At 41.6% G+C, this 18,281-nt stretch overlaps 1 protein-coding gene across 1 annotated transcript in view; it reads left to right on the top strand.

Moving 5' to 3' along the window:
• myo6b (myosin VIb) overlaps window positions 1–18,281 on the top strand; it is a 43,202-nt gene extending 24,921 nt beyond the window's left edge. The window contains exons 21-33 of the mRNA XM_030044730.1: window positions 814–944; window positions 1,583–1,660; window positions 1,825–1,954; window positions 3,243–3,333; window positions 4,127–4,277; window positions 5,334–5,542; window positions 5,674–5,752; window positions 8,937–9,097; window positions 9,220–9,270; window positions 12,240–12,343; window positions 13,854–13,988; window positions 15,464–15,682; window positions 16,516–18,281. Coding sequence (XP_029900590.1) covers window positions 814–944; window positions 1,583–1,660; window positions 1,825–1,954; window positions 3,243–3,333; window positions 4,127–4,277; window positions 5,334–5,542; window positions 5,674–5,752; window positions 8,937–9,097; window positions 9,220–9,270; window positions 12,240–12,343; window positions 13,854–13,988; window positions 15,464–15,682; window positions 16,516–16,715 — 1,739 coding nt within the window. The 3' untranslated portion in view covers window positions 16,716–18,281. The remainder of the gene's footprint in view (window positions 1–813; window positions 945–1,582; window positions 1,661–1,824; window positions 1,955–3,242; window positions 3,334–4,126; window positions 4,278–5,333; window positions 5,543–5,673; window positions 5,753–8,936; window positions 9,098–9,219; window positions 9,271–12,239; window positions 12,344–13,853; window positions 13,989–15,463; window positions 15,683–16,515) is intronic.

The raw sequence follows: 18,281 nt of genomic DNA, 5'->3' as shown, positions 1-18,281 counted from the left end.
TTTTGTTTTCCTTGCAACATGACATGGGTCTGTCTCTCTCTGTGTGTTGCTCTTGGATAGACACAGTTTGAGAAAGGAGGCATTGCCATAAATGCCAACTCGTTGGGCTTGTGTCACCAAAATACATTCACTTCTGATTCAGTTCTGTCATAATTTCTGTGGTCTTAGTTTTGTCCTGTTATGTGTCTTCTCCTGTGGGTGAGCTTGGACTTGCCATGTCTTGACACGTCTTTTTGATGATGCAGTTTGTCTTTTTTGTTACTGTTTTTCTTGTGGTTGTTACTGATTTTTGCATGTGTTGCCATAGCTTTCAAGACTGTTCTCATTCACACATTAAATCAGTTCTCAGCATCTGTAATCCATGTATATTTAATTTGGGCACCAAATGCTTTGAGTATTGCATATTGATTGTTGTTGAGTGCTCTCAGGCTTCTTTTAAAACTGACACATAGGCCTATTACTTATTGATATTGAACTTAATATGATCCTGTACCTGCCTTTGTAACTTTGATTTCATTTTAATTGTGTTACACCACAAAGTGAACGTTCTTTTTCTTGTGATGTTTCTGTTATTTTGCCCATTTAATGTATATGTTTTTCACATACATACATACCGAACATCAAACAATCATGAGGTGCTTGTTAGGGATAAAACAGAATAGTGTATACTGTATTGGAACAGAGCTCTGCTTAATTGCAGCTATTTAAAATCACAATCTCCACAATGTTCCTTTGACCGTAGGTAAGTCCTCAGTCACGTTGCTGTTTCTTAGCCCTTCGTATGTCTGATCCCTGCTTGTTTCTCCTGGTTAGGCATGGTGTCGGTGTTGGACCTGATGCAGGGGGGCTTCCCCTCCAGAGCCCTCTTCCACGAGCTCTACAACATGTACAAAAAGTACATGCCTGATAAGCTCACACGACTCGATCCAAGGCTCTTTTGTAAGGTGAGAAGACCAACTAGTGGCTTATGTTGTACTTTACTGTCAAGACTAACTGTGAGCCCTGCTGGGTTCAAATAATAGACTCATGATGATGTTTAAAATAGGGGTGTGAAGTTTTTCAAAGCGCAATTCAAGCCAATGATTCACATCAGTGCTTTTATCGCAAATAAATAAACATGTCCATTAATGTAAGGCCTTTTTCCTCTGAAATGTGGACAAGAATCAAACAGATTTATTTTAACATTACTCATTCTATAAAAAATACTTTATTTATAAAAAGTTGCAATTTCTAATATTCTGTTAGATCACCTTAACAGTAGGTCTTTTTTTTAATAATTGCGAATGAATAGATTCAAAGCATTTCACACTGATTCAGGCAAAAGAGATTGATGGTATATATTTATTTTAATAGATTAATTCGGTTGAACTGGCAGAATTTATAATCAGTGCATGCAGTGAATTAAAAGTTACGCCCCTACTTTAAAATAAGACCTCATGAGTTGTGCGGTTTGTTCATATGCAAAAAGGCCACACTGACCCATTTCAGCTTTGATTAAGTAATGTAAACAGCACAGTGTCCTACATGCTTACCGTTTATACAGTATTGTTGTGTAACTGAACATGCTTTTGATCCTCTCCAGGCTTTGTTCAAAGCCCTGGGACTGAATGACAATGAATACAAGTTTGGCCTGACCAGAGTGTTCTTCCGCCCCGGAAAGGTACAGAAAAGTGCACAGCATCAATCAGGCCTTAACGCTGAAGCTCATAATGTTTACACAGCATAAAGACAACAACACCTCATTTACAGGAGCGCTCACACCGATGTTCATCCATAAATTTGCATACGTTTATGTGAATGTGTGCTTGTTTTCGTGTGCACCAGTTTGCAGAGTTTGACCAGATCATGAAGTCGGACCCAGAGCACCTGGCACAGCTGGTGCAGAAGGTCCACAAATGGTTGGTGTGCAGCCGCTGGAAGAAGGTCCAGTGGTGCTCGCTGTCTGTCATCAAACGTACGTTGCATCGACTAAAATAATGTCTTACAGCCTCAAAAACACCAAGACAGGTTTACAGTTTGCTGTTGGAATTAAAATTTCCGATTGTAAAGTTCAGGGCAGCATATTTAAACCTCAGTGTACCTCATTGTATGTCAGGCTTTGCAGGTCACCTGAGCTAATTTACCTTTCCACATGACCGAGACACTGAAAAATGAACTAACATTATTAGCATTGCTTGGGTTATGTCTGTGTTTTAAATGGATTCCAAAGCCACAGTTTAAGTTCCTATCCATGTTTTAGCAATATATTAACATGGAGCCTGGGGGAATGCCTTGTCTAATCTTATCAATCATGCTGCCTTAAATCTGCCACTAGGTCTGGTTCCAACTTGCTTTATAGTCAGCGAACACCAGCCCTAAAACCCTCTAAAAAAAATCTCACATTACTCAAAAATGTAAAATCGGCCGCATCACATTGAGCACCTCATAGCCAATGTATCAACTGTAGTGCATTAGACAGCCTCACAAACGCTGCAAATGGAACCAAAATAGGAAAAATGAACAAAAAAGGCCATTATTTTTGCAAAGGAAAACTATATGTCCTGTATAAGATGCTTTGTCATTTTCACCCAGTGTGTTACGGAGCCGTAATAGCTGCAGTAAATCATGTTTCACACTTTCCATTCATTTCTGAATATTGAAAGCAACCCCTGGCAATATAGAATAGTACTCTAAAAGCAGTTTCTTGAACCATTACACCCCATGCCAAGTTATCGATTTCCACCATTTAACAAAGTGTGTGCTGGCATCTGCTTATTTGTGTAAAAGCATCAAATGATATTACATTACTGTTATCGTAGTCGACTGCCTCTGCCTGACCACACGTTTCCCGCATATTAGACCACGGCATATTTATTTATTTTTTTAGGACCTAGTCATTTGTTTGCTTCAATACTTTACCTTATTATTGCAAGTCATTTGAGTGTGTGTGCAGGCTTGTGCTTGTGTGTGTGTGTGTGTATGTGTGTTACACGGTTGACCAATACAGGCACATATTATCAGCTGATATATACCTGTATTTCTTTTGAATGTTGCTTGGATCTAGAGAGAGAATTGCTGGACCTTTTCCATGTAACACTTTCGGTATTTGTAGATGTGCACCTTCTGGTGTTAAAAGGAAAAATAGATACAATGCAAATAAAAATCAGGATGTGTGTGTTTGTGTGTGTGTGTCCTGTGTGAGAAGGTATTTGTTTACACCTTTATTTGAATTTTTTTTTTTTCTCTCACCCCACCTTCAACAGTAAGGAACAAGATGAGTTATAGAGCTCAGGCCTGTGTTAAGATTCAGAAATCTGTCCGGATGTGGCTTTGTAAGAAGAAGCATAAGCCACGGTGAGTCGTCCTGATTCTTATACTCTCTCTCTCTCTTTCTGTCCCTCTCTCTCTCCCCCTCACACACACACACACACACACACACATTCTCCCAACATTTTCTGTTTGTCTGTGCCCTTTGCTCTTTTGTTCTTTCTTTCACCCAGTGTGCTTGGTGCTTCTTATTTAAAGAGAGATTCACGCTTGGTGGGTTTTGATGGCTTTTCCGCATCGCGCATTCAGGAGTTCAAATCAATCTAGAAAGCTCATCTGTGGAGAAATGTCTCACTATATTGCTTTTGGAAAATACTGCACTGTATGTCTTGCTGTATTGGGCTGCCTCTGGAAAAAAAAATCGCCCTAGTCAATGCATTCATCCAGAGCATGGGTTTTCAGATTTTGGAATGGTCCTTGGAGTGTGTGCTGTGCTTGTCATGGCAATATGTATACATGTTTGCATGCGGACATGGATTCTATTCTATTCTATTCTAATCTATTCTATTCTATTCTATTCTGTTCTTATCTAATAATATCGAATATAATCTAATGTAAGAGTCAATTTATTCCTCAAGTGGTATATCCATTTTGAGGGGGATAAAGTCAGTACCTAAGGGTTTTAAGTATCTGAAATATTAACTAGCTTTGTCTATAATGTGTGTCTTATTATTTCATCCCCCAAACTGCCTAATAATCTGTAAAAAGAACCATTTGTTTTTAGTTCTTCAGAGTTTGTCCCCATTTCTTTGTGGAATGAAACTCTTCAAACACTCATATCTGTCCTGTGTACCTACATGTATGCTCTTCACTCTCGTAGCATCGACGGTATGGTGAAGGTGCGCAACCTAAAGAAAAGGATGGAGCGGTTCAACGAGGTGGTGAACGGGCTGAAAGAGGGCAAGCAGGAGATGGCCAAGCAGGTCCAGGAGCTGGCCGCCTCCATAGACTCTCTCCTGGCCAAGATTAAGGTGAGCACATGGGAGTCATTTGAGCAGACCTGCTTCTATATTCATTTCTTTTAGTGCACTTGAGGATGGAGGCCCCAGTAGTAGAGACTGAGCAGGATGGTGTTCTCCTTTCCATTAATTTAATTTGGTGGGGGTATTTTGAAAAGTTTTCAGACTTGATTAGTGAAATCCCAGCTCTCCATGTGTAATAAGCACTTGTCTCATTGGACCGTCTAGGTGGAGCAAATCATCACAGATAGATCCACATCCTGTTCAGACGTTTGGGTATTGAATTCCCTAATAGTTTAGATTTCTTGGAAAGCTTTACCTCATGGCCTAACTGTACGCTATCAACAGATATGATTAGAGCTCTCGCAGCCGTGTTGGAATAATGTGAATGACATTGAAGCACCAAGGACTCCTTCCCCTTTCTCTCTCCTCCAAACCAGTTCACCTCCCCTATGAAGCCCTCTTAGCTTATTAGCAGCCTCACTGTAGACACTAATGGTGTTCAGAGTCCTTAAAAATTGCTCCTGGCATTGCGTCGCCGAGTGAATAATACATGAGATGCCAATGGCTGTCATTCAGACTTCTATACATCGGGGACGAGACCTTGTCATCATCCCTCTCTGTGTCACTGTTAGAGACTCATCCTAATGAATCGTCACAATAGGGTGACCTCTTCTTCCCTCTACTGATTGCCTGACAAGTATAGTCGTGAATTGAGCAGGGTGGCTGTGGCGTGCAGTGACAGGCACAGTGTCAGTCAGTATCTCCCCCGTTGCCACAACCGGACCAGGGAGGGAAGCAACGTGGGGCAGAGGAGTGCCTGCCAAGTCATGGTGGGAGCAGAGGGCGTCACTTCCTGGAAATGTCCAACTCTGATTGAAAGTTTGCACGAGAGAAAATGTTATAGGAACAATGAGTGGATAGAGGCAGCGGTGCTCCAAGCAAACCATGACACAACCTTGAGTCTAAGATTTGATTCAGCAGTAAGACGCTGGCTGTAGAAATATGGAGTACACCCGGTAATCGTGACCTCTGATGTGGCGGTGCTATCCTTCTCTTAACCCTCAGGCGACGGTGATGACCTGGAAGGAGATTGACACGGAGTACCAGGGCCTGGTGAAGCGCTCAGAGCAGCTGCTCTCCTCAATGCAGAAGAAGAAACAGGAGGAGGAAGAGCGGGAGAGGCTGAAGCACATAGAGGAGGAGATGGAGCGAGAGAGGAAGAGGAGGGAGAAGGAGGAACAACGACGCAAGCAGGAGGAAGAGGACAGAAGGCTGTAAGCGGGATTACTTCTTGATGTTTGGGAAGTGTTTGGTCAAAGTTTGTGCCGCTACAAGTTGTCTCTGAGCCTAAAATGAAGCCAACTTTCTCTTTTCTCACTTTTCTCCTTTTCCCCACACACCGTAGGAAAGCAGAGATGGAGCTGAAGAGGAAGCAGGAGGAGGAGGAGAGGAAAAGGAGGGAGAAGGAAGAGAAGATGTTGCAGGTTTGAACAGCCCATTAATTTTAGTCCAGAGTGCTACTGTGACATTTCCTCTTCCCATGGTGCACGAGCACTGCGCTACTGTGAAGCCCAAGATGGAAATTTCAGAGGTTATTAGAAAATAAGTGAAAACCCACATATGTAAATTGAATATCAGTTTGTACATATATCTCTTTTTCAACTTTCTGCTGGAGGTAGGATGAATTTATTTTTAGGAGCAAATGCTGCTGACCTCACAGCACCCTGTATTCTCTTATGAGCTTTGGGTTTCCTTGCCGTGGGGTTCACTGTGGCAACTATCAGCCCAAACCCTGCCAACATAATCACATTCAGGCAAGTTGCTTGCCTTAATCCTAATCCTAGACTGAACGGGATCTTCATCGGGTCAGTTTCTACTGTACAATGCACAGTATTGTTGCTGGAAAACCGATCCTTATCACCGACTTATTTTGGTCTCTGTTTTTTTATCGCCCATATAATATGCAGTCTAAAAAACAGAATTGAATTGAAAGATAAGTTGCAGTAATTATGGTATGATTATGATTGTAATATTTCAGGCCAACTTATTTATTTTATGACATATATAGGGCTGCCCCCTGAAAGTCGATAAGTGGAATAATCAGACATAGACGTCTGCAGTCGGCTTAGAAGGTGGAGTCGAAGAGTGGTTTTGTTTTGTTGTTGTTTTTTTCGTAGCTATTGGGCATTGCAATATGACAATAAAACAAGGCAGATTCTCTTAAAAATGCACTGGGAATACACTGCAGTAGGGCATGGGAAGTTTTTATATCCTTTTAGAGCTGCTAGATGGACAATTAATTGGATTGGGGGGTGGGGTAGGCAAAGAGTCAATTTGTTGTGTTGAAAGGCCGACTCTGAGGCGACCCTGGAAACTGAGAGTTGAGTGCCGCCTTAGACACGCGCATTCCAGTAAGTCATGTAGCTCATTGTATTTTTTATATCAAAAACAATGTATAAATATAACAATAATATTTTTAGAAATAATAAGTAACCATATAACAAAATAAAATAATGAAGTAAATATAATATGCAATATAATATAAATGCATTATTTATTTGATTATTTATTTGTTTTATTATTTATTTTTTCATTTATTTTTCAACAAAGACATGCCAGCAAGCACATCCAGTTTATTTTATTTTATTTTATTTTATAGATTTATTTATTTATTCATTCATTGGGCCTGGATTAAAGTTTCAAAAAGGTGAGATTAAACCGAAATTCTGCAGTATTCTATTTTTGACGGTCTATCTTTGACCAGCGCTGCATGCCCCCCCTCTGAGTGAAACATTCACCCGCTCGCCGGTCTCCCGCGGCAGCAGCCGGGTCATTACGCCGGTCAGAGTCCCAGGGGGGCGCCCACAGGCTCTTGATTGATGATTCCACTTCCTGCCGAGTTTCTCCTCACCAAACTACTTTGTCCGTCTGTGCTGGGCCCGTGTTTTGTTATTACTCCTCTGATTCTCATCTGCCCCAACCCCGGCTTCACGTCTGCCCTGTATCGCCACCTTTATCTATCTGTCCTGTCTCACACAGGAGAGATAAATAATCACACAGGATCACAGGATACAGTGTATCGTTTCCCTCCCTTCTCTTTTCCACTCCTCTCTCTCCTCAAGCTTTTTCATTATGTTTCTGGTATTATCTCTCACCTCTTCTAAGCTTACCCCTGCTCCTCCTGTTTGAGTTTTCCAGATTTTTCTTTTTTTTTAAATTACTATTTTCTTCACCCCGATTGTCATTTGCACCTCTGTCAGTCTCTATTTTTTCTTCACCGTCTGCATACTCGCCAACATAACCACGCTGTTTCACCCCATCCATCCTCTGCCTTTAGGCCCAGGCCTGAGCAAAGCTGTTGTCCTGTTGGTGTGTCTCACATGTACATCACAATGCCCACACACTTAAGCCCTTTCAGCACACCAAAGGACACTTGGTTATTTGCATGCTGTCATTTTTCCTTTTGGCGATGAGATACTTGACACCAGGCTGTCATGACCAGTGAGTCTCAGACGACTTGCAAAGTTCTCTTTAGCCCTTCCCCTACCCCGAGTTGTGCAGATAAGACTCTAAGGCTCGCTGCTATGACTTTGATGACTTTTTGTTCTATGTTCCTTGTTGTTTGTAGCAATGTCAAAGGTTAGTGCCCCTCAAAATGTTTGTATCTTGAAATTATGCTGTTTTCCCCATTAATGCCACGTATCCTACATCCATTTCACCTAGCACTTCCTGCTCTGGATTGTTTTGTTTTGTTTTGTTTTGTTCATTTTTCCAAGGCGAACGCCACTCAATTGAAGCATTCCTGTTGTCTACAACAGTCCAATCAATATTTATGAACCTAAGCAATTTTCATACATTCAGTTTTGAAGTGGAAGCTGCTCCACTGATAGTGATTTTGGAAAAGAGGATTAAAAAAAAATCTCAGTGTCCAAGGACAGTTTTTCTGGGGCTGAAGGTAGATTCCCTGCATGTGCGGTGATAAACATATACAGTAAAGCTTGTTTGGGGATCAAATCTGAGCCAAATGCAGTGGGTCAGCCTTGCCTTTTGGTTCTCATGCCTCAGTAAGTGTGCAGCTGTCGATCAGACTGTCCCAGACAATATGAATAACACATATTCTGAACTGAAGTGATATTGCTCTTTCTAGATCCTTAGGAAAAGTATCCATTGTGGGCCTCATCAGTGTCTTTTTATCAGCTTACATGTAATTTTATTTTAGCTAAGCTTTGTTTTAATCAAAACTTGACTCCAGTAAGCATTGGAGATGGCAACACCAGTAAAATTTGTCTTAAGTAAAAGCCAATTCAAAAAGGCAAAAAAATAACAACTTGGAGTTCATAATTGTTCTTGGTCATTTCTACAAGCAATGTTGCGAGTGATAGTTTGTCTACTGTGAAAATGTTTGTCTGTTGAATGTTGGTCTGCTGTGCCCCTTGTTGTGTCTAGACAAATGAGCAGTAATTCCTTATTAGTAGCCCTATTACCTGGATAATACGTCTAATCAGGCTTGGGCACACAGCAGACCACTAATTGTCATGAAGGGTCTGGCACCCAGAGCGCTTTAGCGTTTAAAACAGGATCTAGATTGATAGAGTCACAATAAGAGTAGATGATTAATGATGTGTATGTATATGTGCGTGCATGATTAATTTTTTTTTTTTTTTTCAGGCGGAGTTGGAGGTCCAGCTGGCTCTGGAGCGTGAGGAGCAGGCCCAGCGCTCCGCCATATTGGAGCAGGAGAGGAGAGACAGGGAGCTGGCCATGAGAATCGCTCAGAGCGAGGCGGAGCTTATCACCGAGGAGGGTCAGATGGATGCTGGCCTGCGCAGGTACCATAACCTCCCATGATACATGTGTGCACTTGTGTGTGCACTACACAGTCTAAACAACAACTTCACTTTTTTTCTTGCATGCATGTGTAACGTTTTCCTGTTGCTGTGTTGTCTCCCAGCGATGAGCATGTCTTAGGTCTCCCTATCTCCTCAGCCTCAGCCAGAGCCATGTAAGACATCAGCATGACTTTCTATGACCGCCCGTGTCCACGTTCACCCAGCACAAACAATAATCACTCACTTGTTCCTGTTCTCTGTTTGCCTTAATCTTAGTCTTAAACCTCCCAGCACCCTCAAATAGATGCAGGAATATACCAGCAATGCAAAGCTACCAGAAAAGTCTTTTCATTTGAAGAAATCTACATAGCGCCGTCATCAAATCAGAAATGGAATGTACCACTTTAATGTCTGTGGCATGAATAATCGAACGTGCCATTTTAGATGATAAGCATGTTACAGCAAGCCGAAGATTGCATGCCAAATCATAAGTGGGGCTTGGATTATAATGTGCAACATGGAATCACTGTTTCTTTTGCTCTTGATTGGCTCTTGATTAATCTGCAGTTGTTGAAGGTTTTTCTGTATCCGTTATTTGCAGCGCTGGTGCACCACACAACCTCACAGCCTTCACAATGTATGTGCTCCCTCATACATTGAATTTACAAATCTGACAAATCTAACTCCACTTGTTTAGTGTTAGTACCCGTTGGATACATGTTCTGCATACAGGAGGGTGTGAACCCTGTAAAGTCTAATTTACAGAATCGTTTGTTGTTCTAGGTCTTAACAAACGTACTCAGTGTCTAACAAAAATCTCATCAGTGATATTGGTGCCCTCTAATTGTAAAGTGTTTAAGTCATTTTAAAGATTAGGAGAGTGTTAGTAGCTTTTTTGTTCACAGCTGTCAGTGACCTCGCATTGTGAGCCGTTCACCAGAATGCCACCGTCACCACAGATGATGATGTCAGACTGGCATTCCTTGAACGAAATTAAATTACATGCATTTCGGTTCAGTTCAAATCAAACTTGAGCTCATTATCATTCCCTGAAATTAAATGAAATTAATTGACAGACAAAATTTCATGATGAAAATAGAAACGATCATTTTATGTTTCGTTTACTTGAGTTGACACTTGTTTTTCTTTGCAAGATGCACAGATTATTCAGTCTCCTTTTTTCTGTAAGAATTAGTATTTAAACACTTATAGACACCAAGAGATTTTTCTCACTGCTGAGATGTGGTAGGTGATGTATGACTGGAAACAATGCTGCATCATTGTCATTTTGCACTTTGATTTGAAAGCTGGTATTGTGAGATCTAGGGAAGAAATGGTGCATGAATCGTCTGAACATCTGGCTAGGTGGGTATCAAAGTTAATTTTCACTCATGGATGAACAATCACAACCATCAACCAAATGTATCGTAAATAAATCAACATAATTACCCACCCCCGATACATCTCACACAAGAAACTTTATTTGTCAATTTCAACTTTTCCAGCCATTCTTTGTTTAAAGCCAACAGAAGTCTTTCTGCAGTATAATCACCTGTAAGCTTTATCCATGCCTCTAGTGGTCACAAATTGACATTCGCTCCTATAGCCTTTAATCTCGTCAGTGTCAGCCCAGGCATCCAGAGGCCACGTTGTGTTCCTCTCCCACTATCTCTGTGATTCAGGTGACCCATGGCGCCCAGAGCCGTGCTGCTAGAGAGAGCAGTTCAAAAGGCCACGCATGTTGCATGTATACACCGGAGTGCTTAAGCACATGAGGCCAGGCGTGCAGTCAACGCACACACATTAGGCACATGCCATCCCATATATACACAGATAAACAGGCTGTTGTTTTGCCAGTGGCCATTCTGGCTCTTCTACCGCATGGGAGCTTAAAGACCACCAATAGGATTAGCTCTTGAGACTGAAGGATAACCCCCCCCACCCACCCAGCCACTCATCTTCTTCCTCTCCCCCCTGACTCCTGCCTCCCCCCAGCTCATCCACTTCCTATTTTCTTATTACCCAAAGAAAGATCCTGGCCTTCACTTCACCTCTACAGTACTTCCTTTTCCCACCTGCAGCAAAAGACAATCCATAGCCCCAGTCCACCAACATCACACACACCTGGGCTGCTAAGCCTCTGAGCCAGAATTATGATGATCCCAAGTCCATTTTATTATTCAAGTAAATTCTAAATTGCAACGGAAGCCCGGTTGATGATTTGCAGATCCGTAATCCTCTACTCTGAGACAGTAGCAGCCCCAGCAACATTGACTGTAAGCAGAGAAGGTAAATCCCTCTCATTATTGAATTAGTAGCCTCTACTGAGTAGGGAAGCAGGAGATGCAGCTGACATGAGCTCAGACAGACTGCAGCAGTCTGTTAAAAGTAGAGGCAGAATAGTTTAAACTGCGCTATCACTTTGATTAATGAGCAGGAGTAGTAGCAGTTTTTTTTTTTTTTTTGTTAAATCTCATATCTGTGAGATCTGCACAGCAACAAACACTCAAAATGCCAGCTAAGGTTTCACATTAGCAATGCTCCATAGTGTTTGAAGTGGAGGTGAAGCAATAAACTGCAGGGGAATGGACACACACCCTGCTGAGTAGCCTGTAATGTGAATTTAAGTGGCTGAGACAATGTAAGAAGTGAGACATCTGTTTCCATTTTCTGCCAAACTTATGGCAGTCTGGTCAGTGTACAGTACTTTATTTATTCTCATATTTATAATAATATTATGTTTAGAGTATAATCTAATTTGAGTGTTGAATTGTTTCCCACCTCAATAACTTTGAAAATGATTAGATCCAGTGTGTTTGCATATCAAAAGCTTTTGCTTTACCATCAGCGATCTGCTGTGGAGGCTTGATCTTGTTTTCCAGGGACACTCAAGCCAACAACAAGTAAGATGACAGAGGGTGTCAGCGGATTTAATAGGTGCTCTAGCTGCTCACGCTGTCGATTCCAAAACTTTGACATGTCTGGCAGTACAATATGAATCATACACAGTTGTAAAAAAAAAAAAAAAAACAGCTAGCCATACACCCTCAGCCTCTGTCACCCCCACACTCTCACACGCCTTCACCTCTCTCTCTCACAGATACACTCACTTCTACTTTTTTTTTTTTTTTTAACGCTATAGAGGTCCTCAGGTGCAGGCAACCAAAGCTGCTGCTGGTGTGAAAAAGTATGACCTCAGCAAGTGGAAGTACGCTGAGCTGCGAGATGTCATCAACACGTCCTGCGGTGAGAACTCCCAAACACATCTAAGAGTTCGGCACGGTGCCACCTCAATAAACAGAACACACACACACATGCACGCACACACATACACACACAGATTGACCCAGCGCTCAAAAACTAGTCAAGGTGGCAGAACTCCTGGTGAAATGCATGACACCCCTCTACACCCTCCAACCATTCCAACATTATTTATTCAGCCTCACGGTTAATAATTTAGCATTGGCTCATGTTTTCTGCCTCACCTTTTTAAACCCAAAAATGTGTGCCATCACTCTCCACGCACAGCCCATACAGATAATTTTCCCATCTAGATTTTATGTCACTTTCCCCTCTGTAATTTTCTTGGAGCTGCCAAAGTGGCTGTTAAAAACCCGCGGGCTGCAGCTGGACAGAAGGTGGAAACAAGAAACTAAAAAGACTGAGCATCGGAGCATCGTCTTGCAGCTGCTGCAGCTCATCAGCCTCGCGCCTTTTTAGTGGTGGTGGGAGGAAATTATCACTATTAGGGAAGATGGCAGACCTCTGGCCTGTATAGCCGTTTCCCAGCCAACCTCTTCGTAGTTATTATGAACAGTAAAATAGTCCAGATGCTGCTTTATTGCCTCCCCTACCAGCATCTTCTGTATAGTCACTGTATAGACTGCTCTGATTGGTGTTAAGGACTCTGCTGTCCCCTGTGGGAGTCCAAGGACATCTGGCTAATTTGTGCAATCCTTTTACTGTGGTGGTGGTGATAGAGAACAGCAGTATTTAAAGTGTTTCTGATTACAGCCTCACGTTCTTTGCAGTCTGTGTATTCTTTCGATGTTCTGTGTGTATTTTGTTAAAGAGAAGAAAAAAAAAAACCATACTGGAAGCCAGATTATTCTGTTTTGATATATTTTGAGTTTGGAATTGCACCTGAAATTAATTTAAAGGATACTGAAGCTCTCAATAAAATAATTTACAAAAGGCGCAGAGGTTAGATTGTGCTTAAATATGTTAAATATTTAAAAGTAAGTATTTAAGACTGAACAAGATAGAACAAGTATATAAGTTATCACTGAGACAGGCCATTGATCAGAACCATGTAGACTCAGCTATTAAATTTAGTTCTTATTCATTGTTTTTGTCCATTGAGTCTAAAAGGTCTTCACTCAAACTGACCAGAATTTTACAGTGTCCCTTGAAATGGGTAAAAAATGCCAATTAAAAAAATCAGCAAAAGTTTTTTTAAAGGATTTGAAGTTGTACTAACATGATAGCTTAAAATGTGTTTTTCATGCAAATGAAACCATCCATCATTCTATACCGACAATAAATCATTTTAAGTGATAAAATGTGATATTGTGTCTATTCTTGGAAATGAATGTAAGGAAAATAGCCTCAAGATCAGCCAACACAGGATAAAAAAAAAAAAAAGAATAATAATACAAGTGATATTAATCTCTGCCCATGGAGATCTACTGACTGGTCTTGGTTTATGCTTGTGGCAGTTATTTTTGTGCTGACTGATGCTCTGCTGTTTGGACAGATATTGAGCTGCTGGCGGCCTGCAGAGAGGAGTTCCACCGCCGTCTGAAGGTCTACCACGCGTGGAAGTCCAAGAACAAGAAACGCAATGACGATGGAAGTGATCAGAGGGCTCCGAAATCTGTCACAGACTATGGTTCGTTGAAGTTTCATCTTTCTTCTCCCTCAAGTTCAAAAATCAACACATTATGTCCACAGTTTGTCATGTGGAAATGACAGCAGATCAGTATTTTCACACACGTGCACCACATAGACGTACACACAGATGAATAACTATTCACACATGCACACATACACCGCGCCACACATGAGGTTACAGGTGGCAAGTGTTTATTTTCACTGCTTCTGTCTCTCGCTTTCATTGGCAGGGATTAATGACCACTACACAAATAACCTGCCTGTGTTTCCCAACATTCAATTAGGCGATGAAACACCACGGCCTAAAAGTGCGGCTGCCTTCCATCTGGCTCTGTCAAAAGTATTTGTTCTAATTAGCAAGTAGCTGCCAGCCATGCCTTGTCAGGTTCAGTGCCTGCTAGCATGACAGCTCGCTCCTTTGCTCGTTTCATTCTCGACTCAGCTAAGCATGGTGTTGCGCAACACAAACACACACCGACACACACAAACACATTATTTAGTTGCTTGAAAAACTTGCAGGGTTTTCTGTATTTGCCTTCATTTCCATACTTTTTCATCCTGAGTGCAAATATTGAGGTTTGTGGGGAAGGGGAATGTTAGATTCACTGCTACTCTCACCATGTTTACTCTAACTTCTCTTTTGATATGAAGGCTTGAAAGCTTCAGCAGTGGCCCCATTTTTCTGCCTTGCATTTGGATCTTGTTCTTGCCTCTGTTGATGCAGCAGGGGTCTCGTCAAGGCTATTTCATAAGAGGCTAAAAGCTGCTTTACCTGGCTTTTCCCTGTAGTATTTACTTGGGGGAAATTTCTGGGTCCTTTTTGATCTCTTATGGTTTGAGAGCTTTATACTTTGTTTCCTGCCCCACTCACTGTGCACTGTGGCGTAAACAGAACATGTAAAGTATTCTGAGATGACGTTTCTCCAAGAACAAATGATGGGCCGCAGGTTGCAGCATAGCAACTGCCTAGAAGCCCCCTAGAAAGCATCAGAACACTATAGAACCCATCTAGCAACACCATAGCAACCATCAGGAACACCATAAACACTGCCTAGCAATGCCCTAACAGCCGCCTAGCAATGCCTTAACAACCGTCAAGAACACCATAGCAACCACCTAGCACTGTCCTAGCAAGTACCCAGAACACTACACCATATCAACCACCTAGCACCCATCCCAAACACCATAGTGAAACCCCAGAAACCCCTTAGCAACCACTCTGAACACCATGGCAACATCCAAGCAACCACTTAGCAATCACTCTGAATATCATAGCAACGTTATACTGTTACAACTGGTACAAATCAAACTAATCACCACCTACAATGGGCATTGCAAAGGGAATGGCAGTTCAGCACATAGCCACATGTTTGGCAATTTAGGAAAGCACATTTTTAGTTTGCTCAGAAACTTTAGCCATTTCTAGTTCTAAAAATTCCAATGATGACTTCCTGACCCTGCGTCCCACTGCAGCTGAACAGAACCCAGCTCCTGCGATGACTGCCCAACATCAGGAAGTGGCCATGAACCGCCAGCAGCGCTACTTCCGCATCCCGTTCATCCGACCCGCCGACCAGTACAAGGACCCCCAGAATAAAAAAAAGGGGTGGTGGTACGCCCACTTCGATGGGCCCTGGATAGCCAGACAGATGGAGCTCCACCCAGACAAGCGCCCCATTGTGCTTGTGGCAGGTAGGGGGACACTTTAGGTAGACACTTTAAAGACGGGGCACTTGGAAACACCTCTGCATAGTAAAACCGCCACAAACAAGAACAGAGCCCTGTCTTTTTGAAAGGAGAGTTGCTTGTATCTACTGTTCTGACATGTATTATCATTTGCATTTCAAGAACCCTGTCAAATTGTAATCAACATGGAGTGATATAATATGTTCTGGAGTCATTAGTGCCACCATTTTTTCCCCACTCACTGAGGCTTGTACAAATGCACTACCCACAGCCCCAAGAAACAGCAAGATTATAACATTTTGCTGTTTCACAGAACTTGTTGGTAACAGTTGCCTTGGTAACAGTACACAGTTATGTGAGGCATGTAGATGAGTAATAGAGATTCTTTCAAAAACACCTTAATCATATTTTTACCTGCATCAGGTCTGCAGTGTTGAGCAGGCCAAAGGTTTGTCACGGCTTACAGCGTTGTTGTCATGCGGCTGTGCAAAATCTGAACGTGTGATTGGCTGATAGCATGTCTTGTGTTGACTGCGCCTCCATGGTTACTGTTTTTGCATTGGAAACTGGCCGAGTACCCCATCTCCTCCCAAGTCTGTGGTTTGTATTCTGGCATGTTGCACACATACATTTGTGCATATGTCCGTATCATAAGGGAAATATGTCTCACAAATCATGTTTGTATTGCTGGATATACAAGTGTGTGGGAGGGTGAATTGAAGTGGGTGGGTACGGCCATTGTGTGTACATTCTTGCGAAGGATTATGTGTTTTTTAGGTCTAGCTCCTCATTAATTTTTGCATCATTTTTATAAATTCCCATATTCCTTCTCCAAACAGGCAAAGATGATATGGAGATGTGTGAGCTGAGTCTGGAGGAGACGGGCCTGACTAGGAAGAGGGGGGCAGAGATCCTACCAAGACAGTTTGAGGAAATTTGGGAACGCTGTGACGGTATCCAGTACCTGAGGAACGCCATTGAGAACAAGCAGGCCCGCCCGACCTACGCTACTGCCATGCTGCAGAGTCTCCTCAAGTGAAACTGAGGGCTCAGCCTGCATCCTGACATATAACTGGCATACACACACACACACACACACACACACACACACACACACACACACACACACACACACACTTACTCGGAAACATATAGACAAGCATACACAGGTATATACACACAGGTGCACACATACATACAAAGGCAGTTCATACAGTAGAGTGTGCCTGTGGTTTGTAGGATGGGAAAGAAGCAATCAAAGGGAAAGGCACTTCCTATACAGTCTCACTACAGACACTCCATGTTTTGTTCTTTGAATTATTTCAACTTTTACATACCTGTATGTCTTTTATCTTGATTTTTTATTATTATTATTATTATTACTTGTTTTTATTTTGCTGTGCAACACCTTATCGGTGGAAAGTTAGAATCTGCATTTACTCTTAATCTCTACTTGAATGATATATCCCACACTGAGGCCTTAAAATTGCAATACTGCTGCACTACCCCAAGAGAGTCTCAACTTTGTGTAGTCCATCTAGCTGTTAAATCAAATCCTTAATGGACTGGAATAGGTACAAAGTATTTTAATTTTAGAGGAACAAAACTTTTAGTGGTGCTTTTGGAAACCGTGTGGAATAATCTTGGTCTTTTTCAAGTTGTGTTTTATGGTCTTTTGGGTATTTAGAATGTAATTGCTATTCAGTACTACATCTTAGATGATTTAAATGTGCATTGTCCACATGTATCTTGCAGATCATGTGGAATCGAGAGAAATAAATCATGAGCTAGCATTTTTCTTGAGTTGTCAGTACACTACTTAAAGGTTAGTTTTATCATGCTTTCACAATAGAAGAGCATGCATTGCAGAGGCAGTGACTAAATAATATTAGATGTATTTTGATGTTACCCACTCAACCTATGACATGACACATGCATCAAATGATACAGAAATCCTGTGCAGCATTTCTTCTTTTTGATTACTGCACACAAAATAAAATAGTGTCAGAATGTATTTTCGCCACAAGAATGCACTTTTTAAGAAAGGTGAGTACATTCAAAGCAGTGCTGGATTGATTTGCATCTCAGTTTTGTCTTTCCATCCATCCATCCATCCATTTTCTTGCTGCTAATCCAGGTTAGGGTCACGGTGGCACCACAGAAAGTTTTGTCTTATTCAGAGAAAATGAATGCACTCTCTGTAAACAGCTGGCATTAATGGAAAATGAAACCTTAACTTTTTTTTATTATTCTTTTGATAAGAGGGGAATGTAGAAGTTTGTTATCAACACTGTGTTTGCTGGCTTGAGGGTTTGGGTCGTTTTACAGACAGCAAGTTAATTTTTGTGTGTGACAGCGTGTTTTTTTTTTTTCTCACAATATGTTGATGAGTACTTGACCCCCCCGACCCCTCTTTGTGTCTTAAGTGCTGGACCATGTCAGTCATCTCATTGTTTGTATTATGACAATCATAGTCATATCTCATACTCATTTAGTGAAAGATTGATGACTACAACTGATGATTTCATATGTTTCCTCTTTAATCTTCTATTGTATATTGGTCCTTGCACTGGAATACAGTAGAAAATAAATGTATGCCACCATA

This window comes from Myripristis murdjan, chromosome 22, assembly GCF_902150065.1.
Source record: "Myripristis murdjan chromosome 22, fMyrMur1.1, whole genome shotgun sequence".
Classification (NCBI taxonomy): Eukaryota; Metazoa; Chordata; class Actinopteri; order Holocentriformes; family Holocentridae; genus Myripristis; species Myripristis murdjan.
Note: the sequence above shows the minus strand (reverse complement) of the source record. Positions and strands in the feature narration are given on the sequence as shown.